The sequence below is a fragment of the Balaenoptera physalus genome (assembly GCF_965194825.1).
Source record: "Balaenoptera physalus genome assembly, chromosome: 2".
NCBI lineage: Eukaryota > Metazoa > Chordata > Mammalia > Artiodactyla > Balaenopteridae > Balaenoptera > Balaenoptera physalus.
In genome coordinates this window covers 176,094,933-176,121,846 of record NC_138883.1, presented here as the reverse complement: position 1 = coordinate 176,121,846, position 26,914 = coordinate 176,094,933, and the positions used below count along the sequence as shown (strand labels likewise).

Below are 26,914 nucleotides of genomic sequence, written 5' to 3'. Positions count from 1 at the left end.
GCCCAGAATAAAGGAGATGGAATATTACATCCCACCTCTTGTGTCACTGTGATGAGTGTCAGTGTCAAATTGTAAGGATGTATGGAATGGACGATATTGTGGCAGCCATCTTTGGGAAGTATAATTGCTTTCACAACTGTAAACTATTTTTATTAAAAAAAAAAATTTACTTATTTGGCTGCACCGGGTCTTTAGTTGCGGCACACAGGATCTTTAGTTGCGGTGTGTGGGATCTTTGGTTGTGGCATGCGGGATCTTAGTTGAGACATGTGGGATCTAGTTCCCTGACCAGGGTTCGAACTCAGGCCCCCTGCCTTGGGAGCATGGAGTCTTAACTGCTGGACCACCAGGGAAGTCCCAGATTATTTTTATTTTTGGTTATACATTTTTATATGCATAATGGATTGTTAGCTGAACACAGGAAGGATAAGGAATACTGACTTGAAAATGCAAGGGTGTAAAAGTAGTAATGATTCTGCAAATTTACATCAAGGTGATTTTCACCAGTTCTATAGACTGCAGTAAATATGATTAAAATTCTTATATAGCATTCTAAGGTGATTTCAATACTACAGAAAATCTAAGAAGAGAGAGTAGAATGAGCTATATGTTCAGTTGGGCTTTTATTTATTAGGAATAGAGGTTAGCCACGCCTGTAATGTTTTAGTACTTATACGGGGCAGCCTGAATCCAGTCTTGTCCCTCAAAAGGAAACAAGTTGTTTTCTAGTACCTAATGTAAGTACTCCAAAACATCAGTCCTTGGCAGTTTTTATTTTTGATGCTGAGGCAAACGTTTGTCATATTTAACGTTTTTGAAAAATTACTCTTTTTCTTTCGTAATTTTAAATTATGTCAAACTATATCATTTGTTAAATGGGAGAAAAAATATTTTTTTCTTCATATTCAAGGATGAGTAATGTTCTAGTGTATGGATAATACCACATTTTATTTATTCATTCATCAGTTGATGGACATTTGGGTTCTTTCCCTTTTTTGTCTATTATGAATAATGTTGCTATGAACATTTGTGTATAAGTTTTAGTGTGTTTTATCTCTTGAGTATATACCAAGAATTTGGATTGCTGGATCACATCGTAACCCTCTGTTTAACCTTTAACAGAATTGTCAGACTGTTTTACAAAGCAGTTTGCAGCCTTTTTCAATCCACTAGCAATGTACTGAGGGTTCATATTTCTCCATATCCTCACCAGCACTTAATATCTGTCTTTTTGGTTATTGCTATCTTGGTAAGTGTGAAGTGGGATCTCATTGTGGTTTTCATTTTTATTTACTAGAAGCAGATTTCCCAGATGGCTAATAATGTTAATCATCTTTTCATGTGTTTATTGACCATTTTACATCTACTTGTCCATTCAGATCCTTTGCCCATATTTTAATTGGGTTGTGTTTTTAATATCAGGTTGTAAGAGTTCTTTATATATTCTAGCTGTAAGTCCCTTATTAGATATATAATTTACAAATATTTTATACCATTTTGTCAGTTGTCCATTTACTTTCTTGATGATGTCATTTGAAGCACAAAGGTTTTCAAGGATGTCCGTTTTATCTATTTTATCTTTTATTGCTTGTACTTTTGGTGTCAGATTCTAAGAGTTTTGTAGTATGACCTCTTACATATAGATGTAGAATTTGTATTGAATTAATTTTTGTATATGGTGTGAGAAAAGAATCCAACTTTATTCTTTTTCATGAAGATATCCAGTTGCCCCAGCATGGTTTGTTGAAAAGACTATTTTGCTCCATTGAATTGTCTTGGTACACTTTTCAAAAATCAGTTGACCGGCAATGTAAGGGTTCATTTCTGAACTCTCCGTTCTCTTGCATTGATTGATATTTCTGTCCTTAAGCTGATAACACTGCCTTAATTACAATAGCTTTGTAGTAAATTTTCATCTGCAAATAGAGATAGGTCAGTTTCTTCTTTGCTAACCTGGATGCCTTTTGTTTCATTCTGTTGCCTCATTGCCCTTGCTAGAACCTTAGTACAGTGTTGAATAGAAGTGGTAACAGAGAACATCCATGTCTGATGTTCCTGATTAGTCTTTTTTCAAGTGACTTAGAACTGTAGGTTTGTCATAGATAGCCTTTATCAGGTTGAGAAATTACATGATTATTTCTAGTTTGTTGGATATTTTAGATCATGAAATGGTGTTGGATTTTGCCAAGTGCTTCTTCTGTCTTATTCAGATGATCATGTGGTTTTTGACCTTTATTCAGTTAATTTTCAGATTTGGAATCCACCTTGCATTCCTGAGATAAATCCCACTTGGTCATAGTGTATAATCTTTTTCATCTATTGGTGGATTACGTTTGCTTGTATTTTATTGAGGATATTTGTTCCATATTTGTAAGAGATACTGGTCTGTGGTTTTCATTCTTGTGATATCTTTGTCGGGTTTTGGTTTCAGAGTAAGACTGGTCTCATAGACTGAGTTGGAAATTATTCTTTTCACTTATGTTTCTGAAAGAATTTGTGAAGACTTGGTGTTATTTAAAAGTTTGGTGGATTCATCAGTGAAGTCAGCTGGGCCTGGGTTTTTCTTTGTGGGATTTAAAAAAGTTACTGATTCAGTCTCTTTACTTACTATAGGTTTATTCAGATTTTCTCTTTCTTCTTGTATCAATTTTGATAGTTTGTATCTTTTTAGTAATTTGTCCATTTCATTTATCTATACAGTTTATAGTATTCCTTTATAATCCCTTTTCTTTCTGTAAGATCAGTAGCAATATCCCCCATTAATTACTGATTTTAGTATTTTGAGTCTTTTGGTCAGTCTAATTAAAGTTTTGTCAATGTTGTTGATTTTTTCCAAAGAACCATTTTCAGTTTTGTTGATTCTTGTTTTTCTTTACTCTGTTTCATTAATTTCTGCTCTAATTTTTTTGTTTTATTTAAAAATTTTAATTTTATATTGGACTATAGTTGATTTACAATGCTGTGTTAGTTTCAGGTGTACAGCAGAGTGATTCAGTTATACATACACATATATCTATTCTTTTCAAATTCTCTTCCCATTTAGGTTATTACAGAATATTGAGCAGAGTTCCCAGTGCTATACAGTAGGACCTTGTTGGTTATCTATTTTAAATACAGTAGTGTGTATATGTCAATCCCAAACTCCCAATCTATCCGTCCCCCCACCTTTCCCCTTTGGTAACTGTAAGTTTGTTTTCGAAGTCTGTGAGTCTGCTTCTGTTCTGTGAACAACTTCATTTGTATTTTTTTTTTAAGATTCCACATATAAGTGATATCATATATTTGTCTTTCTCTGTCTGATGTACCTCACTTAGTATGATAATATCCAGGTCCATCCATGTTGCTGCAAATGGCATTATTTCATTCTTTTTAATGGCTGAGTAATAGTCCAGTGTATATATGTACCACATCTTCTTCTTTTTTTTTTAATTTAAAGAAAAAATTTATTGAGGATCTGAAAAACAATTTCTAAAAGATTGACTTTTCCAGAAAACTGTAGCTACACAATGCATTGTGCCTATCATGTTAAAACCTGCATTAGACACAAATACAGAAGCCATGAAACAAGCCACCATTCTTCAACAATCTGAGCAAAGATAAAATGCCTAAGGAACAACATGGATGACTTGCAAAGGATGGGCTCTTTAAGCACCATAAAAAAAAAGGGGGGAGCACAAATGGATGAGTGTGTTCAGTTATACACACTGAATTGAACCTTTGGCACTAGGAATCAGGGCGTTTTGTCACACAGCATTAACACATTATAAAAGTGTGTGGTGGCAAAGGAATAGAGCCACCAGCATTCAAACGCAGCTTTGTCAACTAAGCAATAAAATACAGTATGTCTTTCTGTTGTCCATCATTGAATACACTGGTAGCAACTTTGAAATGAAAGAAAAGAAAAAAGGAGCTGTAATTCCTTTCATTTTCTCTGTTTAAATATCAAAGAGAAAACAAACATCAATTCTATTATACACTGACATTTCCAAAGTACCTCATTTGTACAAGAGAAGGACTAAGAAACAAAAATGCGTTTACAGACGTCCAAACGTAAGTGAGTATAAGCACCTCACACAGCTTTCCGATGGTACTCAGGGGGAGCCACTTCGTTAATCGCTGGCACTAAGCAGAGTTGCAGAGTTCTTTGCCAGGTGTTTTAGGAAATCATGAAGATAATTCAGTAATACAGCAAGGCTCTTCTCATCCAGAGGTGTGTGGGCCAACATTGCTCCAGTTTGTACAGATAATCTCAGTAGATGTGGCGCTCCGTGCACGTGGGACATGGGCGTCATCAGGGTGATCTGCGAGGATTTCAGCATGCTGTGGTCTCTCATATTTGCAGAGCAGCTGAGTGCCCAGCATTACATTGAAGTATTCCTTTATCCCTGCCACAGCTTCATTGACCGCATACTCCTTGTTATCTGTGTTTCCTTGAGATTTCTTGTGATTTGCGTAGTCCGCTAGAATGGAATCCACATTCTTCTTGGCAGGAAGATAAAAGAGCTGTTTTTGCCGGGTAATTAAGTCCCAGTCATCAACAAGCCTCAGTTTTAGTTCTTCAGGAATCTTTACTGTAACTTCAACTCGGTTTGTGAATGTTTCCTCGTTGTCAACCATAGGATCTACTTGGGGCCTTTTCTTGTAGGAGGCTGAGGTGGCTCACTGGTACTGCCACTATCTCCATTTCCAGGTGTTTTCTGTTTGTTCTTTTTTGTTTTCACTTCAGCATTTTTCTGTTGCAGACCAGAAGTCTTCTTTCCAGGGGCAGCCCCTCTCATCTTCCCCTCTGCATACTGCTCCTGATTGGCTTTTTGAAGTTCTCGTTGTTTGGTGTAGATTGGTGTCCACGTATTTGAGTGCTCTGCTTTCTGGAACCCATTCATCTCAATTTTTATTCCAACCACTGTAATGTATAAAGTATTACACTTGTTTATCCTTTACGGCCACCTTTACACACTTTGCTCCATAAAGAAGAGGTCCATGGAAGCACAGCACTTTCTCACCCTCCTGGAATTGAGGCTTTGGGTCCTGCTTCAGTGCCATTTATAAGTGATCGCTGCTGCCTCCTCTTTCTCCTGCCATCCCCGACCGCTGCCCCCTACTCTCGACCCCACCCAACTCTGTGTCAGACGCGCCGTCAGGCACTGCCAACTCTACATCCTGGGCCCTACCACATCATCTTTATCCATTCTTCTGTCGATGAACATTTAGTTTGCTTCCATGTCTTGGCGATTGTAAACAGTGCTGCAGTGAACACTGGGGTGCATGTACCCTTTTGAACCATGTTTTTGTCTGGATATATGTCCAGTATTGGGATTGCTGGGTCGTATGGTAGTTCTCTTTTTAGTTTTTTAAGGCACCTCCATACTGTTCTCCATAGTGGTTGTACCAATTTACTTCCCACCAACAGTGTAGGAGGGTTCCCTTTGCTCCACACCCTCTCTGGCATTTGTTTGTAGACTTCAAAAAAAAATTTTTATTTATTTATTTGGTTTTGCCGGGTCTTAGTTGTGGCAGGTGGGCTCCTTAGTTGTGGCATGCGAACTCTTAGTTGCGACATGCATGTGGGATCTAGTTCCCTCACCTGGGATCCAACCCGGGCCCCCTGCATTGGGAGCATGGAGTCTTAACCACTGTGCCACCAGGGAAGTCCCTGTTTGTAGACTTTGATCATGGCCATTCTGACTGGTGTGAGGTGATAACTCATTGTAGTTTTGATTTGCATTTCTCTGATAATTACTGATGTTGAGCATCTTTTCACGTGCTTTTTGGCCATCTGTATGTCTTTGGAGAAATGTCTATTGAGATCTTCTGCCCATGTTTTGATTGGGTTGTTTGTTTTTTTGACATAGAGCTGCATGAGCTGTTTGTATATTTTGGAGATTAATCCCTGTCGGTCACATCATTTACAAATATTTTCTCCCATTCTGTGGGTTATCTTTTCGTTTTGTTGATGGTTTCCTTTGCTGTGCAGAAGCTTTTGAGTTTAATTAGGTCCCATTTGTTTGTTTTTGTTTTTATTTCTGTTACTCTAGGAGACGGATCAAAAAAGATACTGCTTCAGTTTATGTCAAAGAATATTCTTACTATGTTTGCCTCCAAGAGTTTTATAGTATCCAGTCTTACATTTAGGTCTTTAACTCATTTTGAGTTTATTTTTGTGCATGGTGTTAGAAAATGTTCTAATTTCATTTTTTACATGTAGCTGTCCAGTTTTCCCAGCACCATTTATTGAAGACGCTGTCTTTTCTCCATTGTATAGTCTTGCCTCCTTTGTCGTAGATTAATTGATCATAGGTGCATGGGTTTATTTCTGGACTTTGTCTTGTTCTGTTGATCTGTATTTCTGTTTTTGTGCCAGTTCCATACTGTTTTGATTACTGTAGCTTTGTAGTATAGTGTGAAGTCAGGGAGCCTGATTCTTCCAGCTTTGTTTTTCTTTCTCAAGATTGCTTTGGTTATTAGAGTTTTTTGTGTCTCCATAGAAATTTAAAATTTTTTTGTTTTAGTTCTGTGAAAAATGCCATTGGTAATTGGATAGGGATTGCATTGAATCTCTAGATTGCCTTGGGTTGTATAGTCATTCTGACAATATTGATTCTTCCAACCCAGGAATATGGTATATCTTTCCTCTGTGTCATCTTCGATTTCTTTCATCAGTTTTTCATAGTTTTCAGAGTACAGGTCTTTGTCTCCTTAGGTAGGTTTATCCGTAGGTATTTATTCTTTTTGATGCGATGGTAAATGGGATTGTTTCTTTAATTTCTGTTTCTGGACTTTCATTGTTAGTGTATAGAAATGCAACAGATTCTATGTTTTAATTTTGTCTTCTGCAGCTTTACCGAATTCATTAATGAGCTCTAGTAGTTTTCTGGTAGTATCTTTAGGATTTTCTATGTATAGTATCATGTCATCTGCAAACAGTGACAGTTTTACTTCTTCTTTTCCAATTTGGATGCCTTTTATTTCTTTTTCTTCTCTGATTGCTGTGGCTAGGACTTCCAAAACTATGCTCAATAAAAGTGGTGAGAGTGAACATCCTTGTCTTGTTCCTGATCTTAGAGGAAATGCTTTCAGCTTTTCACCATTGAGAGTGATGTTTGCTGTGAATTTGTCATACACGGCCTTTATTATGTTGAAGTGAGTTCCCTCTATGCCCACTTTCTGGAGAGTTTTCATCATAAATTGGTGTTGAATTTTGTCAAAAGCTTTTTCTGCATCTATTGAGATGATCATATGGTTTTTATTTTTCACTTTGTTAATGTGGTGTATCACACTGATTGATTTACAGATGTTGAAGAATCCTTGCATCCCTGGGATAAATCCCATTTGATCATGGTGTGTGATCCTTTTAATGTATTGTTGGATTTGGTTTCCTAGTATCTTTGTTGAGGATTTTTGCATCTATGTTCATCAGTGATATTGGTCTGTAATTTTTTTTTTGGTGGTATATTTGTTTGGTTTTAGTATCAGGGTGATGGTGGCTTCATAGAATGAGCTTGGGAGTGTTCCTTCCTCTGCAGTTTTTTGCCATAGTTCCAGAAGGATAGGTGTTAACTCTTCTGTAAATGTTTGATAGAATTTGCCTGTGAATCCATCTGGTCCTCTACTTTTTTTTTTTTTAAATAAATAAATAGATTTATTTATTTATTTATCTATTTATTTATTTTTGGCTGCATTGGGTCTGCGTTGCTGTGCGCAGGCTTTCTTTAGTTGCAGCGAGCGGGCTTCAATAGTTGCAGCACACGGGCTCAGTAGTTGTGGCTCGCAGGCTCTAGAGCGCAGGCTTAGTAGTTGTGGTACATGGGCTTAGTTGCTCCGCGGCATGTGGGATCTTCCTGCACCAGGGCTCGAGCCCATGTCCCCTGCATTGGCAGGCAGATTGTCAACCATTGCGCCACCAGGGAAGCCCCTTGACTTTTGTTTGTTGGGAGGTTTCAATCACAGTTTCAATTTCAGTACTTGTGATTGGTCCGTTCATATTTTCTATTTCTTCCTGGTTCAGTCTTGGGAGATTGTGTTTTTCTAAGAGTTTGTCCATCTTTTTCTAGTTTATCCATTTTATTGGCATATAGTTGATTGTAGTAGTCTCTTATGATTCTTTATATTTCTGTGGTGTCCATTGCAACTTCTCCTTTTTCATTTCTAAGTTTATTGATCTGAGCCCTCTCCCTTTTTTCTTGGTGAGTCTGGCTAAAGATCTATTCTGCCATCTTGTCTCAACACCCCTCAAAAATTGAAAAAAAAAATGTGCTTGTTACTGGTTCTTGTTTCCTCATCTCTCAAGCTGAGAACCAGTTTCCAGTAGGGCCTTGAGCCCACTGGTCAGGGCTACATGGTTTCCCTAGCTGAGCTTTGAGGTGAGAGGGAAAATGCACCCTTCTTCACTCCTCTATTCTCTTCCCCACAACGATTGCGGTGTGGGGTGGTTGGCACTGGGGTTGGAGACACACCTCTGGAGCCCCTTTTACCCCTGAGAGCCTCAGGCCAAGCTGAAGCGACTGCAGCCCTGGCGTCGGGGGAGCCTCTCTGCTCTGATTTTTATTATTTTCTTCCCCTGCTTCATTTTTAGTTTGCTCATCTTTTTTCAGTGTCTTAAGAATGGAAGCCTAGGTTATTACTTTGAGACTTTTCTTTTTTTTAATATATTTATCTATTTATTTTTGGCTGTGTTGGGTCTTCGTCTCTGCGCAGACTTTCTCTAGTTGCGGCGAGCGGGGGCTACTCTCCATTGCGGTGCGCAGGCTTCTCATTGCGGTGGCTTCTCTTGTTGCGGAGCACGGGCTCTAGGCATGTGGGCTTCAGTGGTTGTGGCACATGGGCTCAGTAATTGCAGCGCACGGGTTCTAGAGCGCAGGCTCAGTAGCTGTGGCGCACAGGCTTAGTTGCTCCATGGCATGCAGGATCTTGCTGGACCAGGACTCGAACCCATGTCCCCTGCATTGGCAGGTGGATTCTTAACCACTGTGCCACCAGGGAAACCCTGAGACTTTTCTTTTTAATGTACGTATTTACAGCTGTAAATGTCCCTCTAAGCACTATTTCACTACTTCCCATAAGATTTGGTACATTGTGTTTTGTTTTCGTTCACGTGACAGCATTTTAGGATTTACCTGTGATTTCTTTGACCCACGGTTATTTAGGAGCATGTTTTTAAATTTCCACATACTTGAAATTTTCCAGATTTCTTTCTATTACTAACTTCTGTTTTCATTCCATTTTGGTGGGAGAAGAAACATTGTATGAGTTTAACCTTTTTCAGATTTACTCAGCTTTGTCTTATGGCCTTGCATATGGTTTGTCTCCACATGCACTGGAGAGGAATATGCATTCTGCTGTTACATAGTGTTTTCTGTTGGGTCTAGTTGGTTTATAATGTTGAAGTGTTCTGTTTCCTGGTTGGTCTTCTGCCTCTTTGTTCTTTTCATTAGTAGTAGTTCTGTTTTTAATTTTATGAGGAACTTCCATACTGTTTTCCATGGTGGTTGCACCAGTTTACATTCCCACCAGCAGTGCAAGAGGGTTCCCTTTTCTCCACATCCTCATCAACGCCTATTATCTCTTGTCTTTTTGATGACCTGTGGTTTTGATTTGCATTTCCCTGATGATTAGTGCTGTTGGGCATCTTTTCATGTGCCTGTTGGCCATCTATATGTCTCCTTTGGAAAAATGCCTGTTCAGGTTCTCTGCCCATTTTTTAATCGGGTGGTTTTGTTTTTTTGATACTGAGTTTTGTGAGTTCATTATATACTTTGGATATTAACCCTTATCAGGCAGATCATTTGCTACCATTCTATAGATTGTCTTTTGGTTTTGTTGGTGGTTTCTTTCACTGTGCAAAAGCTTTTAGGTTTGATTAGGTGCCAGTTGTTTATTTTTGTTTTTGTTTTCCTTGCCTGAGGTGAAACAGAATTGCTGAGACTTCTGTAAAGGAGTGTGCTGCCTGTGTTTTCTTCTAGTTGGTGTATGGTTTCTGGTCTTACATTTAGGACTTTTGTCCATTTTGATTTTATTTTTATATATGGTGTGAGAAAATGTTCTAACTTCATTCTTTTGCGTATAGTTGTCCAGTTTTCCCCAGATCTCTTATTGAAGACTGTCTTTTCCCCCACTGTGTACTTTTGCTTCCCTTGTCATAGATTAATTGACTATAAGTGTGCGGATTTATTTCTGGGCTCTCCAGAAGTTTAGGGGCAAGGCTCCCTGGAGCTGGGATTCAGAGCTCTAAGGAAGGGGGTTTTACCTAGCTGCTGTGCTACTCAGGGTCCAGAGCAGGGGACTGCAGTGAGCTGGGACTTACAGCTTGAGAGAGGGGCTCTGTCCACTTCAGACTGATACTTAAGGGAAGAAGCTGGAAACTGTACCTGTCCAGGCGAAGGGCTGTTACTGGGATTGTTTTGACAGAAACAACAAGGCATCAGGAAGGATCAAGTCCTGTTCTCTACCCCTTTTATCTTTCATCCTCTTCCCACCCCCAACGCTTCTCTGCCTCCTGTTGGTGAATCTTGAAGCCAACAGGCAGAGGAGAATTGTAGTTCACAGAGTTCCCGCCTCAGCATCACACAGCAGAGTAGAGGCGGGTAAACTTGGAGCTCAGAAGAATATAGCTTAGTAACTAGCATATTTGGAGCAGAACAGATAGTCCTTGAAATAGGTTCAAATGTATACTAAAATTTCATATATGATAAAATTAGCATTGCAAACCTAGAGGGAAAAGTAAATTAATAAATAGCTCTAAGATGATTTTTTTGTTTGGAGGGTTGGCGGAAAGGTTTATACACAAAAGTAACTTTAGGATGGATTAAAGTTTACTGTCAAGAATTAAACGGAAAGTAACTAGAAGCAGGTATAGATGAACATTTATTTGACTTCATATTGGGGAAGATTTTAAAGCATGAAAGCCAAGCTAGAACTCAAAAGAAAAAAGATAAATTTAATACTCAACATTTATGTATGTAAAAAAAAAACTGTGGCAGATGGCAAATAGTGGGAAATATTTGTAAAATAGTTAAGAAAGGTGAGATTACAATTTTTGATGTACAAAGAGCTCTTCTAATCAATACAAAAAAGACAAGTCTCAGTAGAAAACCAACAAAGATGATGTGACCATCTAAACAAAAAAATACAAATGGTCAATAACATAATTATTAACTTTGATGAGGATTTTGGGGAAAGTACACTCATGACACTGGAAGTATAAATTGCATTATAGTCTTTCTACAGGATTTTATCAGTATTTATTAAAAACCTTAAAAATAATTGCTTACTTTGAAAAGATATTTCTTTGGAGACAGTCGATAAGAAAGCAAGGATGGTTGTGGATGGAGATGAGTTAAATTGATAAGAGCTTGTGTCTCACAGTTCTGCAGTCAGGAAAGCAGGTTATCTTGGGGTGAGACCCAGAACGCTGCTGTGGGCACTGTAGGAAAGCAGTCTGCAGTAATATCTTGCCTACAGTTAGATACCATAAATATATGAGCAGACCTGCTTGGTTTCATGATTTTCTCCAGTAACCCTAAGTAGATGAGAAGCTGGAGTGGAGAAAGTTATGTAAGCAAATGCAGAGGGAAACCTGTGGAAGATTGGATTCGGGGCTATGTGGACTCGTTCTAGAGCATAGCCTTGCTGATGGCCACAGAAGCAGGGAGGCCGAGGAACCAGAGAACCAGGATGTTTGCCTAGCGCCTAAAAGGTAGTCTCTTTTTCTGGGGCTGTCTGCAGTAAGATTTCCTAAGAAAAATACCAGCTCTTAGAATGACTAGAGTTAATTTCATGTCCTAGCTCTGATGAAGTGTGGCTTCTGACATTGGGGGTACCGGTCTTGTTTGATTAGGCCTTGGCTTGCGCTACATCAGTTAATCCTATAATAATCACATCTTTAACCTCTTTTACCTGTAAGTCAGTTAGCTTAACCAGCTACCTGATGGAATGGAGGAATTGTTACGCATTACTTTCTATTCTAGATTATGATGTTAAATTCCGATAATTGCATCTGTTTCAGGAGTTTTCTGTGCTAAGAGGGCAGAGAGCAAATAATGTTTAAAATTCTCTTTATAGGAGAACCTCCGTTCTTACCAGAATCTTTTGACCGAGTTCTTCTGGATGCTCCCTGCAGTGGAATGGGACAGAGACCAAACATGGCTTGTACTTGGACTTTGAAGGAAGTGACATCGTATCAACCATTACAGAGAAAACTCTTCACTGTGGTATGTGATGATCTTTTGCTCTGGGAGAAAGGTGACCTTTACTAGTTTGATCTTTTAAAGACTGAGAGCAGAATTCATAGCAGCATTATTCACAGTAACCGAAATGTGGAAAAAGCCCAGGTGTCCATCAGCAGATGAAGGGAGAAGTAAAATGTGGTACGTCCACACAACAGAATATTGCCCAGCCTTAAAAAGGAATGCGATTCTGATACACGCTACAACATGGATGAAGTTTGAACACATTATGCTACGTTATATAAGCCAGACACAAAAGGACCAAATGGTGTGTGATTCTGTTTATGTGAGTATCAAGAATAGGCAAATTCATGGAGACGGAAAGTAGAATAGAGGTCACCAGAGGCTGGAGGAACAGCAGAATGAATGGGGAGTCCCTGTTTCAGGGGGTCCAGAGTTTCAGTTTGGGATGATGAAAAAGTTCGGGAGATGGGATAATGGTGATGGTTGTAAACAGTGTGAGTGTACTTAATGCCATTGAATTGTACACTTAAAAATGGTTAAAATGGTAAATTTTATATACGTTGTACCACACACACACAACACCAGAGACCTGGTTTTCCTTTATGTTGACTCACTGTTTCATCTCAGGCAATAGTAGAATTTCTTCTCTGAGACATTTAAGGAATTTCAAACATTCTGCTCTGTTTTAAAAATAGAGCGTTGTTGGGACTTCCCTGGCGGTCCAGTGGTTAGGACTCCGTGCTTCCACTGCTGCAGGGGGCCCGGGTTTGATCCCTGGTCGGGGAACTAAGATCCTGCATGCCACACAGCGTGGCCAAAAAAAGGGGGGGGTTGTTAACATAGTTACTAATTGATGTAAAACATTTGGGTATAAAATAAATTACTTTTTTATTGGGTTCTTGGATCATCTTAATGAATTAAAAGTGGGAAATCCAATAGAGGCAAACACATTCATAAGATTGGGAAGTGACAGCATCCAGTGTCAGATATAGAAGGACCATAAAAATGTAGCAAATCTAACTGGTCTACAGTATGTTGCAGAAGAAGCCCAGATAGAACATGTGAGAATTTCTGTTAGTCTTGCCAACATGATTTCATAGGATGTAGACAGCATTTGATCAGAGATGATCCCACCATTTCCTCTGAGTTCTCTAATTATAAATACACAGGCTGCAGCAACAGTGGATATGCTCTGATGATTCCGTCTCTGAAGCCGTCTTTAAGTACATTTCTTTTCAGCACTCCTGGTGTCTCCTTTCCTACACAAAAGTGGCACTAAGAGTGGATTGTTTAAACTTTTATTGTATATGGTCTTCAGAGAACACATCCTGGAAGTTAAAACAGCAAGCAGCAAAAAAAAAGAAGCTTTGCTTATAGCTGCAACCCAGTTTGATGTGAGGGTAAAATTAGGACCCTGTTTTAAGAGACCTGGCTCTTTGTTCTTTTTAGCTCATAGCAAAAAGACATTTTTAAGAGGCTACTTGGGAGGAGATGTGTTGGTCTCAGTGACAAGGAGCAGCTGACCGTGTGCAAGAGAGAGTGTAGAATCTAGTGAGTGTGCCGTTGGGTGAGGGTAGGAGTTGAGACCGTGGACACGGTGCCTCCACATAAGTTACTCTAGGTACCTGGGTTCCCATATGGGAGAAGTGGGTAGGGTAACTCCCCCTGATGGGGCTACCGTTCTCATGGCGGTTATAAGATTTGTTGAGAAGAGCCGTGTCATGTGCTTAGAACAGCAGCTGGCACCCAGTACAAAGTTTAAATTTTGATCAGTGTACTGTGGTTAGGAAAGCATAGTATATGCTTTTTTTTTTTTTTTTTTTTAAAAGATTTTCATTAACATTTTAAAAAAATCTGGGGCTTTGAAAAGAGAAACTTTAGTTATTTGGGACAAGTTCATTTTCATATTACACCTTATTTCCTGGACAGATACTCATTGGGCACCTCCTATATGTAATACACAACTCTAGGTGCCGATGACATGCTAGTCAACCCCTGACTTTTTACACGGGGTTTCTGTTCTAACTGGGGAGGAAAATAAACAGCTAGTTGAGTTAGAGATTTCTTGTATTCCAAGGCAGTGACCCAATGAAGCAAACTTTAGAGAGGAAGGGGGATGGGAGCGCCTGATCGGAACAGTTGAAAATTGTACGTGGCTGGGCAGGGAGGGTGCTGCTGAGACGCCGAAGTAGAAACAAAGATAAGAGGATGTTGAGGAGGGAGCGAGCACTGCAGGGACGGAGCAGAGCTTTCGGGCTGGTGCAGAGGTCCTGAGGTCGGTGTGTGCCATGCACGTTCCAGAACAGCAGAGGCAGGTGGTGCTCAAGCAGGGCAAGCCAGGCGCACGAGAAGGGAAGGCCGCGAGGGGTCTGCTGTACGCAGGGCCTCGAAGGCCACTCTGAGGATGTGGGCTTTGACTCCAAGGGATGACGGGAACATTGGAAGGGTTGTTTAGTTTTGTTTTGTTTTTTGGCTGTGCCATGTGGGTTGTGGGATCTCCATTCCCTGGCCAGGGATTGAACCTGGGCCGTGGCAGTGAAAGCCTGGGATCCTAACCACTAGGCCCCCAGGGAACTCAGCATGGAAGGGTTTTGAGCTGAGAAGAGACAGTCTTAAAAGCACCGATCTGGCTGCTGTGTTGAGAATAGATGGTAGGAGGGCAGGGAATGAAGCAGGTAGGAAACTGTTTGAATAATCCAGGCGAAAAATCATGAAACTTGGAGCAGAATGATAGCAGTGGAAGTTGGTGAGAAGTAGCCAACTTCTGGATATATTTTGAAGGTAGAGCCGATGGCATTTGCTTGATGACTGGGGATCGTGAGAGCAGGAGGCATAAAGGATAATCTGAGGTTGGGGCCTGTGTCCCCGGGGAGGACGGGAGTCCGGCTCCAGGAGGTTTCAGAGGAAGAAGGTAGGAGTTCAGTTTGGGACGTGTCACATCTGAGGGTAAAAATATTGAGAATGCAGTTGAACATATGGGTACAGAATTCAAAAAGGAGTCTCACCTAAAAATGTAAATTGGTGAGTTTTCAGCATAAAAATGATATCTAAAGCTGTGAAACTGAATGGTCATATTTGGGAAAGTCTTGGTCCAGATGGACTAAAACAGCTCCAAGATAATGAAGTGCATCTGGCCTGGAACACTCTAATTAAAGAGGGAGTCCTGGTCATACAGACCATCACGTATTTATCCCAGACACTTGAAAAAGGTATCATATATGTTTATATTTTTTCTTTATACATCTTTATTTTGTACATATTTATAAATGTTGTGTGTTACAACAAGCCTGACTTACCCTTCCCATTTAAAAAATAAACCATAAATAATATAAAGGAATCATGGTCCTTTTCTCCTTTTAAAAATCCTACCCGTGAGTCTTTTTTTTTAAATAAATATTTTTGGAGTATAGTTGATTTACAGTGTTGTGTTAGTTTTAGGTATACAGCAAAGTGATTCAGTTATACATATATCCATTCTTTTTCAGATTCTTTTCCTATATAGGTTATAACAGAATACTGAATAGAGTTCCCTGTGCTATACAGTAGGTCCTTGTTGGTTATCTGTTTTATGCATAGTAGTGTATATGTGTTAATCCCAAACTCCTAGTTTATCTCTCCCCCATACTGTTATCCCCTTTGATAACTATAACTTTGTTTTCTATGTCTGTGAGTCTATTTCCGTTTTGTAAATAAGTTCATTTGTATCATTTTTTTAGCTTCCACATATAAGTGATATGTGATATTTGTCTTTCTCTGTCTGACTTGAGTTCACCTAGTATGATAGTCTCTAGGTCCATCCATGTTGCTGCAAATGGCATTATTTCATTGTTTTTTTATGGCCGAGTAATATTCCGTTGTACATATATACCACATCTTCTTTATCCATTCCTCTGTTGATGGACATTTAGGTTGCTTCCATGTCTTGGCTATTGTAAATAGTGCTGCTATGAACACTGGGGTGCGTGTATCTTTTTTTTTTTTAATTTTTATATTATATTCGAGTATAGTTGATTTACAGTGTTGTGTTAGTTTCAAGTGTGCAGCAAAGTGATTCATTTATACATATACATATATATCCATTCTTCTTCAGATTCTTTTCCCATATATAGGTTATTACAGAATATTGAGTAGCGTTCCCTGTGCTATACAGTAGGTCCTTGTTGATTATCTATTTATATATATGGTAGTGTGTATATGTTAATTCCAAACTCCTAGTTTATCCCTCCCTGCCACCTTTCCCCTTTGGTAACCATAAGTTTGTTTTCTATGTCTGTGAGTCTGTTTCTGTTTTGTAAATAAGTTCATTTGTATCACTTTTTTAGATTCCACATATAAGTGGTATCATGATTTTTGTCTTTGGCTTATTTCACTTAGTATGATAATCTCTAGGTCCATCCATGTTGCTGCAAATGGCATTTTTTCATTTTTTTATGGCTGAGTAATATTCCATTGTATATATGCACCACATCTTCTTTATCCATTCATCTGTTGATAGACATTTAGGTTTTTTTCATGTCCTGGCTATTGTAAATAGTGCTGCAGTGAACATTGGGGTGCGTCTATCTTTTCTAATTATGGTTTTGTCCAGATATATGCCCAGGAATTGGATTGCTGGATCATATGGCAACTCTATTTTTAGTTTTTTAAGGAACCTCCATACTGTTCTCCATAGTGGCTGTATCAATTTACATTCCCACCAACAGTGCAAGAGGGTTCCCTTTTCTCCACACCCTCGCCAGCATTTATTGTTTGTAGGCTTTTTGATGATGGCCATTCTGCCTGGTGTGAGGTGGTACCTCATTGTAGTTTTGATTTACATTTCTCTGATAATTAGTGAAGTTGAGCATCTTTTCATGTGCTTTTTGGCCATCTGTATGTCTTCTTTGGAGAAGTGTCTGTTTAGATCTTCTGCCCATTTTTTGATTGGGTTGTTTGGTTTTTTGACATAGAGCTGCACGAGCTGTTTGTATATTTTGGAGATTAATCCCCTGTCGGTCACTTTGTTTGCAAATATTTTCTCCCATTTTGTGGGTCGTCTTTTCGATTTTTTGATGGTTTCCTTTGCTGTGCAAAAGCTTTTAAGTTTAATTAGGTCCCATTTTTTTATTTTTGTTTTTATTTTCATTACTGTAGGAGGTGGGTCCACAAAGATATTGCTGTGATTTATATCAAACAGTGTTCTGCCTATGTTTTCCTCTAAGAGTTTTATAGTGTCTGGCCTTACATTTAGGTCTTTGATCCATTTTGAGTTTATTTTTGTGTATGGTGTTAGAGAATGTTCTAATTTCGTTCTTTTACATGTAGCTGTCCAGTTTTCCCAGCACCACTATTGAAGAGACAGTCTTTTCTCCACAGTATATTCTTGCCTCCTTTGTCATAGATTAATTTTCCATAGGTGTGGGGTTTATTTCTGGGCTTTCTATCCTCTTCCATTGATCTATGAGTCTGGTTTTGTGCCAGTACCATACTGTTTTGATGACTGTAGCTTTGTATTGTATTCTGAAGTCTGGGTCTCTGATTGATTCCTCCAGCTCCATTTTTCTTTCTCAAGATTGCTTCTGCTATTCGGGGTCATTTGTGTCTCCATACAAATTTTGGTGTCAGGGTGATGGTGGCCTCATAGAATGAGTTTGGGAGTGTTTCTTCCTCTGTAGTTTTTTGGAAGAGTTTCAGAAGGATAGGTGTTAACTCTCCTGTAAACGTTTGATAAGGTTCACCAGTGAAGCCATCTGATCCTGGACTTTTGTTTGTTGGAAGATTTTTAATCACAGTTTTAATTTCAGTACTTGTGATTGGTCTGTTCATATTTTCTATTTCTTCCTGGTTCAGTCTTGGGAAATTGTACCTTTCTAAGAATTTGTCCATTTCTTCTAGGTTGTCCATTTTATTGGCATATATGTGTTCATAGTAGTCTCTTATGACTCTTTGTATTTCTGTGGTGTCCATTGTAACTTCTCCCTTTTCATTTTTAATTTTATTAACTTGAGCCCTCTCCCTCTTTTTCTTGATGAGTCTGGCTAAAGGGTTATCAATTTTATCTTTTCAAAGAACCAGCTTTTAGTTTCATTGATCTTTTCTATTGTTTTCTTCATCTCTATTTCATTTATTTCTGCTCTGATCTTTATGTTTTCTTTCCTTCTGCTAATGTTGGGTTTTGTTTTTTCTTTCTGTGGTTGCTGGTGTAAAGTTAGGTTGTTGATTTGAGATTTTCTTGCTTCCTGAGGTAAGATTGTATTGCTGTAAACTTCCCTCTTAAAACTGCTTTTGCTGCACCCCATAGGTTGTGGATCGTCATGTTTTCATTGTCATTTGTCTCCAGATAGCTTTTGATTTCCTCTTTGATTTCTTCTGTGACCCATTGATTTTTTAGTAACATATTGTTTAGCTTCCATGTGTTCATGTTTATTACAGTTTTTTCCCTGTAATTGATTTCTAATCTCATAGCATTGTCGTCGGACAACATGCTTGATATGATTTCAACTTTCTTAAATTTACCGAGGCTTGATTTGTGACCCAAGATATGATCTATCCTGGAGAATGTTCCACGTGCACTTGAGAAGAATGTGTATTCTGCTTTCGGATAGAATGTTCTACACATATGTGAATTAAGTTCATCTTGTCTAGTGTGTCATTTAAGGCCTGTGTTTCTTTATTGATTTTCTTTCTGGATGATCTGTCTGTTGATGAATGTGGGGTGTTAAAGCCCCCCACTATTATTGTGTTATTGTCGATTTGTCCTTTTATGGCTGTTAGCATTTGCCTTATATACTGAGGTGCTCCTATGTTGGATGCATATATATTTACAGTTGTTATATCCTCTTCTTGGATTGATCCCTTGATCATTATGTGTAGTGTCCTTCTTTGTCTCTTGTAACAGTCTTTATTTTAAAGTCTATTTTGTCTGTTATGAGTATTGCTACTCCAGCTTTCTTTTGATTTCCATTTACATGGAATACCTTTTTCCATCCCCTCACTTTCAGTCTGTACATGTCCTTAGATCTGAGGTGGTTGTCTTGTAGACAGCATATATATCGGTCTTGTTTTTGTATCCATTCAGCCAGTCTGTGTCTTTTGGTTGGAGTTTTTAATCCATTTACAATTAAGGTAATTATCAATATTGTGTTCTTATTGCCATTTTTGTAAATAGTTTTGGATTTGTTTTTGTAGGTCTTTTTCTTCCCTTCCTCTTTTGTTCTCTTGTGATTTGATGGCTATCTTTAGTGTTGTGTTTGGATTGCTTTTTCTTTTTTGTGTGTGTCTATTGTAGATTTTTGGTTTGTGGTTCCCGTGAGGTTCTGATACAGCAGTTTATATATATACAAGCTTGTTTTAAGTTGCTGGTCTCTTAATTTCCAGTACATTTCCAGTATCCTGCATTTCTACTCTCCTCATGATTGCTGGTTTGGATATCATATTTGTGTGTGGATGATTTCCTACCATTACTTTATGTTTGCCTTTACCAGTGAGCTTTTCCATTTGTAATTTTCTTATTTCTACTTGTGGCCTTTTCTTTTCTGTTTAGAGAATTTCCTGTAGCATTTGTTGTAAAGCTGGTCTGGTGGTGCTGAATTCTTTAAGCTTTTGCTTGTCTCTGAAGCTTTTGATTTTTCCATCAAATCTGAATGTTGTATCTGAATGAGGGCATTGCTGAGCAAAGTATTCTTGTAGTAGGTTTTCCCCTTTCATCACTTTAAATATATTGTGCCTCTCCCTTCTGACTTGCAGAGTTTCTACTGAAAAATCTGCTGATAACCTTATGGGGATTTCTTTTTATGTTATTTGTTCCTTTTAATATTTTTTCTTTGTCTTTAGTTTTTGTCAGTTTGATTAATGTGTGTCTTGGCATGTTCCTCCTTCGGTTAATCTTGTATGGGACTCTCAGCACTTCTTGGACTTGAGTGAGTGTTTCCTTTCTCACGTTAGGGAAGTTTTTGCTATAATCTCTTCAAATATTTTCTCAGACCCTTTCCCTCTCTCTTCTCCTTCTCGGACCCCTATAATGTGAATGTTGGTTCATTTAATGTTGTCCCAGAAGTCTCTGAAATTGTCCTCATTTCCTTTCATTCTTTTTTCTTTATTCTGTTCTGTGGCAGTGATTTCTACCACTGTCTTCCAGCTCACTTATTTGTTCTTCTGCCTCATTTATTCTGTTATTGATTCCTTCTAGTGTATTTTTCATTGCAGTTATTGTATTGTTCATCTCTGTTTGTTCTTTAAATCTTCTAGCTCTTTGTTAAACATGTCTTCTTGGTCTGTACCTCCATTCTTTTTCTGATATCTCGGATCATCTCTACTACTGTTACTGTAAATTCTTTCTCAGGTAGATTGCCTGTCTCCACTTCACTTAGTTTTTCTTTTTGGTTTTTATCTTGTTCCTTCTTCTGGAACATATTTCTCTGCCATCTCATTTTGTCTAACTGTATGTGTTTGTGGTCTCCGTTTCTCAGGCTGCAGGACTGTAGCTCCTCTTGTTCCTGGTTTCTGCCCCCTGGTGGGTGAGGTTGGTCCTGGGGCTTGTGCAGGCTTCCTGGTGGGAGGTGCCTGCCCACTGGTGGATGGAGCTGGGTCTCATCCCTCTGGTGGGCAGGTTCATGTCAAGTGGTGTGTTTAGATGTGGCTGTGAACTCAGTATGGCTTTAGGCAGCCTGTCTGCTGATGGTTGGGGCTGTGTTCCTATCCCACTGGTTGTATGGTCTGAGGTGTTCTAGCACTGGAGCCTGTAGGCTGTTAGGGCTTGGTGTTGGTGCCAACGTGGCAACCTCCTGGAGAACTCAGGCCAATCAGTATTCCCTGGGACCTCTGCCACCAGTGACCTTGCTCCCATTAGTGAGCCACAGTCAACCCCTGCCTCCCCAGGAGACCCTCCAAAACCCACAGGTAGGTCTAGCCCAGGTTTCTACGGAGTCACTGCTTTGCGCTTGGTCCCAGTGCATGTGAAATCTTGTGTGCGCTCTCCAAGACTGGAGTCTTTGTTTCCCCTCTTCCTGTGGAGGTCCTGCACTTAAGCCCTGCTGGTCTTCAAAGCCAAATGCTCTGGAGGTTCCTCCTCTCGATGCCAGACCCTCAGGCTGGGGAGCCTGACCAGGGGCCCAGAACTTTAACTCTTGTGGGAGAACCTTGCGCTGTATTTATTTTCCACTTTGTGGGTTGCCCACCCGGCGGGTATGGGATTTGCTTTTATCGTGAAAGCGTCCCTCCTACTATCTCATTGCGGCTTTTTGTCTGTGGATATATTGTAACAAACTGTCTTTTTTGGTAGGTTCCGATTTGTTTTGTTGATGGTTGTTCAGCATTTAGGTGTGCTTTTGGAGTTTCCGTGAGAGGAGGTGAGCTCAGGTCCTTCTGCTCCGCCATCTTGTCTGGAATCGAGGGCTGCTTTTGGTCCGGATGCTTGCTGCCTCTTGCACACACAGTGGGTGTGCGCTGGCCGTTACCCACTTGATACGGGGTGTGCGGGTGCGGTGGCCTGTGCGCGCTCCCGGTACGGCTGGGGCAGCCGTTGGCACCCTCTCCCATGTCTCCCAGTGGTAGCAGCGGCCCGCGTGCTCCCGGGGATAGCGGGGGTGGCGACGGGAGCCCACTCGCGGGTCTCTTAGTGGTGGTAGTGGCCTGTGCCTGCCTCTGGAGCCCATGATGGCAGTGGCGGCTCGTGCCCGCCCCCGGAGCTTGTGTAGGCCGTGTCCTGTTGCCTCGGAGCGCGTGTAGGGAAAGACGCTCCTGTGGTTTTCCCACCCCTCTCCTCGTGTGCCCCACCCAACAGTGGTGGCTTGCCGTCTCTCATGGGCCCAGGCTTCTTCTGAGTGCAGCCTCAGTTGCTATTCTGCAGCCTCTTCAAGGTGTCTTCACACAGCCAACCCCGGTCCTCTCCCTGGGACTGTTTCTGAAGCCCAAGCTTCAGCACCCAGTGCCCCGCCTCCCCATACCGGCAGCTGAGTGTCTCAGGCTGGGGAGCGCAGGGCAGCGGGACAGACCGCCTGTGCAGGTCACTGTCCATTTTGCCTTCTGCAGGCTGGTTGCTGTGTTCATCTCCGGGGCTCCAAAGCTCCGCTTCCATCCAGGTTGGTCCTCCCGCCGATAAGGGGACTTCCCAGGGTGCAGGAAACTTTCCTTCTGCACAGCTCCCTCCCAGGGGCGCAGGTCCAGTCCTGATTCCTTTCTGTCTCTCTTTTTTTTTCTTTTTTCTTTTGTCCTGCCTGGTTATGTGGAGGTTTTCTGGCCCTTCCAGAAGTCTGAGGTCTTCTGCGAGCGTGCAGTAGGTGTTCTGTGAGAATCGTTTCACTTATAGATGTATTTCGTGTATATATTTGTTTACATACATTATATTTAAAATGTTCACTTGCTCTTGCGATACTCATCATTCGATCACACCTGTCTTTAGGCAGCTGAGCTGCTGAAGCCGGGGGGTGTGCTGGTGTATAGCACGTGCACTGTCACCCTAGCAGAAAACGAAGAACAGGTCGCCTGGGCCCTCGAGACGTTTCCTCACCTTCAGCTTCAGCACCAGGTGAGGGCCATTGCCATTGTCTCTGGGTGATCCAGTAAGTCGTGGGAACTTAAGCATGTTGATAAACACAGAGAGTGATACGAAGAGACGTGTCAAGTAAAACTTCTGAAACAAATCTTGTGGTACACAGGGTTTCTCTAACGAGAGCTGTTCCAGACAGGCCCCTAGAGGATTTTCACATCCTGACCCAGTTTTTCCAGGCTTTCACTCTCTACAGTTGTGTTAAAATGCCACAGAGCTCAGGGGGATTTTTGTTACATGTTTATTTGACTTGTGGCTCTTGTTCATGTTACTCAGAATTTTGTTTCTAAAACCCTTCCTCCACCCCTCAGTCCTGTAATTTTTCTGATAGGGCAAATGTTGAGCAGTTTTCTCATATCACACCAAAGCCCAAAGAGGCTTTAATAACTGGGTTATCAAAAGACTAGCCAAGGGGGGAAAATGGTTCAGGATTATTGCTTCCTTCTGGATTCTTATATAAGATAGGGACCATTTAAAAAGGTTTCTTGTACTTTATTTTACCTACCACTGTCTTTCTGTTCTGGTTTTTATTAAAACTATATTTATGACTAGATTTTTTAGCCCGTGATGTTTGAGATTAGGTTTAAATCTGTGGTAATGCTCACATTCATTCAGATAAACTGAACATCTAATGTCAGTTTTTCCAGTACAGAATTCTAGTAAGTAATTGGAATATATAAACAGAAGGCAATCCAGAGATGGTTTCTAGACTCAGAAATTAAGATAAGTGCATTGTAGATGAAAAGAAGACTTGAGAATTCACTTGAATTTGATGTGTGTGTATATACATATACACTCAGTATATACCTAAAAGAGATGGAACTCCCCCCCCACACACATGGGTTAATAAACAGTAGGTTTTCAGATACAAACCTAAGAAAATATATCTTCAGTAACACAAACATTTGTGAAGCGGTGACTTAAGTTAGGCTTATGCATCGTTTGTAGTAGTGGTTTGCACGGGTCACTCAGTTCCTTATGATTCTGTATTCCTCTAAACTAATCGAGGCAGCTTTAGTTTTCTCATCTCCTTTAATGTCCTAGTACATTTAAAAACAACAACAAAAAAAGAGGACTTTTATCATCCAATAGGTATGGGCCAGAGAGAGGCATCTTCAGATGCCCAAGAAGCTTCTGTCAGTTTTGGGGAGTCTGACAAATAAAGCTTGGTTTTCATCTCCTGCTGTAACTGATAATAATGTTCCACTTGCTAAGTGCCCACTCTGTGCCAGGCCCGATACCACCTTACTTACTTAAGCCTCAGATCAGAGTATTTCACCTGTTTCGTAGATGAGGAAGCAGGTAAGGTAAGTTACTTTCCTAAAGCCACACAGCTAAGCTGTGGCAGAGCTGTGATGTGAATCCACGTGCTTCGAAGTGTGGAGCCCAGGTCTCTTCTGCATGTCGTGGGCCTTGATAAGCGTAAGGGCCACCCTAGGGACTCAGTCATCAAGTGGCTGCATGTTACCACCCTCCCACTCTACTACCCGGAAAAGCAGCGTGTCCATTTCACAAAAATAAAAGGTATTTACCCATTTTTCTGTTTCTGGAATTGGTGGTAGGTACAGCTCAGTTTGTCCTTTTACGTAAATGGTACACAGGCACACTTCCCGACGTGAGGATGTTTGTCTGTGTTTATTTGTCTCTCCAAGCAGGACCCTCAGGTTGGAGGAGAAGGGATGCTGGGAGCCGGCCTGTCATCTGAACAACTGAAACGGCTGCAGCGATTCGATCCCTGCGTGGTGCCGTCACAGGACAGTGACACTGGTTCTCTCAGAGACGCCAGGATAGAAGACACGATTTGGCTCGCAAATAAGGATTGTATAGGCTTTTTCATTGCAAAATTTATAAAATGCAAAAGCACCTAGGAGAAGGATCCTTAGAGATGAAAGTTCCAAACGTTTTACATGTTTTTTTTTTTTAAACCAAAAACTGTTGTCAGGCCACATGATTGATGCCGTGGTTGCTGAGGAAACAGAAGAGGCTGCCGGCTGTCCCACTGGGAATCAAGAGACTGTACTTCACAGAGGAGGTAGCCAGGGGGTGGAGAGGGGGCACTTTGAGACTATATCTTGTGTGTTTAAAATACTTTTCCTTTATGGATTTAGCAGAGTATAAAGAAAAGGAGATGCCTGAAGATGTCTGGAACATATTTTCATTTGGGGTCTTTGTTTTAATTCGTAAAGAATGCAAGTCATTTTTAATGTTAAAATCAGTGGATTTAACAAAAGGAATAAAATTAGCAGTATTTAATTTGGTTATAAAACATGTTTTCCGTTATTGAGTTCCTTCAGAATTCAGGGTGTGGGAACTGTAACTTATTTATCAAGTGCCAGGAACAGAGCTGGGGATTTTACGTGACTTTTTCTGTTTACTATTTGGTAAATCAACCCTCTTTCAAATGAATTCTGGACTACTCCCAATGACAGTCTCCCTTCACTATGTTGACTTTTTTTTCTTCTGTCATATTTTAAACTAAAAACTAAAATGAATTTTTTTAGAATTCTGTAGATTAAAAATGAGACTGTCGCACAGTTCGGGTACCTTTTATCATCTAACGGAATACATGCAAGTTCTTCGAGATGTGATTGGTGAGAAAGCCATCTTGTGAGAGCTGGGAAGTGGCCGCTCTCAGCCAAGCCTTGGTGTTCTCCCTCTGAACAGAAGCGACTCCACTACACCTTCCCCAGGCCAAGCAGCTGTGACTACATCACAATGAAACAAGACCACTTCACCATCAAACCTGAAATCGCCCAGACTGCACAAGTGACCAAACATCACCCATGGTGGCCAGTATAAGTGGATGGCCTTTTTAAAATGAATTGTAACTGTAGGCTTGCTTTTCATCCTACCTGCTTTTTAGATAAAATATATTAAAATACCCAGCCATAGTTTAAAAGCTATCTCATGTCGTGTTAAATACATCTCTTTTGTTAATTCAAATCACCTCAACATTCCTGAGCCTCGGGCAGTTGCCTAACGGTTTTTTTTTCCTTCATAGGTCTCGGTCTCCGTTAGGAATTTCTTGCAACTTCCTTGGATCCGTGAAGAATGCTCATCTCACCTCGGATCAGGTGAGATCTTCAGAGGCCTCTCCTCTGAGGAAGCCTCTCTTGCACACCCTTCTCTGGGGCTGGTCGGGCATGTCTCTCTCTACACCCCTCGTACCTCTGTCTCCTCCTGTCACGGCATTTGACACATCACTGTAGTGTACGAGGCATGCCCTGGACCGCTGCCCCCAGGCTTGGGAACATTCCAGAGGCAGGACTGTGCTTTCTGTACAGCTTCAGAGCAGATCATTGTTACACGCTTACTGAACGAGGGAAAAACCCCGTCAAGCTCCCTAAGATTCAAACACGTGACTGACTGCTTTCCATCCCTCATTCTGCCTGATATCCAGTAGATGTCATCTGCCTAAAGAGAAACACTGTTCACCTGTGGTACTTCTGCTTCTAGGGCTCAGCCTACTTCCTCGAACTTTCAATACGTTTTCGAAAAATACAAAAAATCCATCCCTTCTTATGCTCTCTGCAGAGCCTTAGGTGCTAGGCTGGGATGGAAATGGTAGGGAAGGAGCCTAGTAGCAAATGTGTGAAGTTTTGATTAGTACCAACAAATATCAAAATACAAGCAATACAGGCAAAACAGAAGAAAAATAATTTGCATATTGAAAACAGGACAAATAAAAAATATTGCTAAAATTCGTTTCTTTAACATAGACATTTTTCAGTGGGTTTCTTTCTTTCAAAAAAATAAAACAAATTGGAAAATAAAACACATTCAATCTTAAGGAACACAGACATTTAAGAAAAAATATGATAAAAGGACAAAAATCAGGGAAATGTGGAAGAGAATGAATATATTCTCTTTTAACATATTTAATGTTACCATAGTTATATCTGTGAAACAGAAGCATTTTAATTCAACAGTGAGTACGTTTTACTTCAAAACCGTGTATCACATTTTAAACAGTAAAGTACAAATAGTTAAAAATATAACACGATTCAACAACTGACCCAGAGCCCTCTGATTGCCTGTTTTCTCCAACAGCATGACTCTTGACGTGTTAGTGAGATTATCCAGGGCTAGCAGCATCGTGTCACTGAGCAAAGGGCGAGGAGTTACATTTGTCATCAGAAGGGATCTTCATTTTAGAAAGGAAAAGTACAGTTCAGCATCGGTGGCAAGAATTGCAGAACATATA

At 40.3% G+C, this 26,914-nt stretch overlaps 1 protein-coding gene and 1 pseudogene across 6 annotated transcripts in view; one reads left to right on the top strand and one right to left on the bottom strand.

Moving 5' to 3' along the window:
- The window catches only part of NSUN6 (NOP2/Sun RNA methyltransferase 6), a 74,897-nt gene extending 49,921 nt beyond the window's left edge, over positions 1-24,976 (top strand). For all 5 annotated transcript variants that reach the window (XM_082452898.1, XM_082452896.1, XM_082452899.1 and 2 more), the window contains 3 exons: positions 12,058-12,206; positions 22,564-22,689; positions 24,366-24,976. In XM_082452898.1, coding sequence (XP_082309024.1) covers positions 12,058-12,206; positions 22,564-22,689; positions 24,366-24,578 — 488 coding nt within the window. In that variant the 3' untranslated portion in view covers positions 24,579-24,976. The remainder of the gene's footprint in view (positions 1-12,057; positions 12,207-22,563; positions 22,690-24,365) is intronic.
- On the bottom strand, positions 1,785-7,742 carry LOC309656424 (mortality factor 4-like protein 1 pseudogene; annotated as a pseudogene). The gene has a single exon. The product of its transcript is annotated as a mortality factor 4-like protein 1 pseudogene (transcript).
- Positions 24,977-26,914: the final 1,938 nt, after the last annotated feature.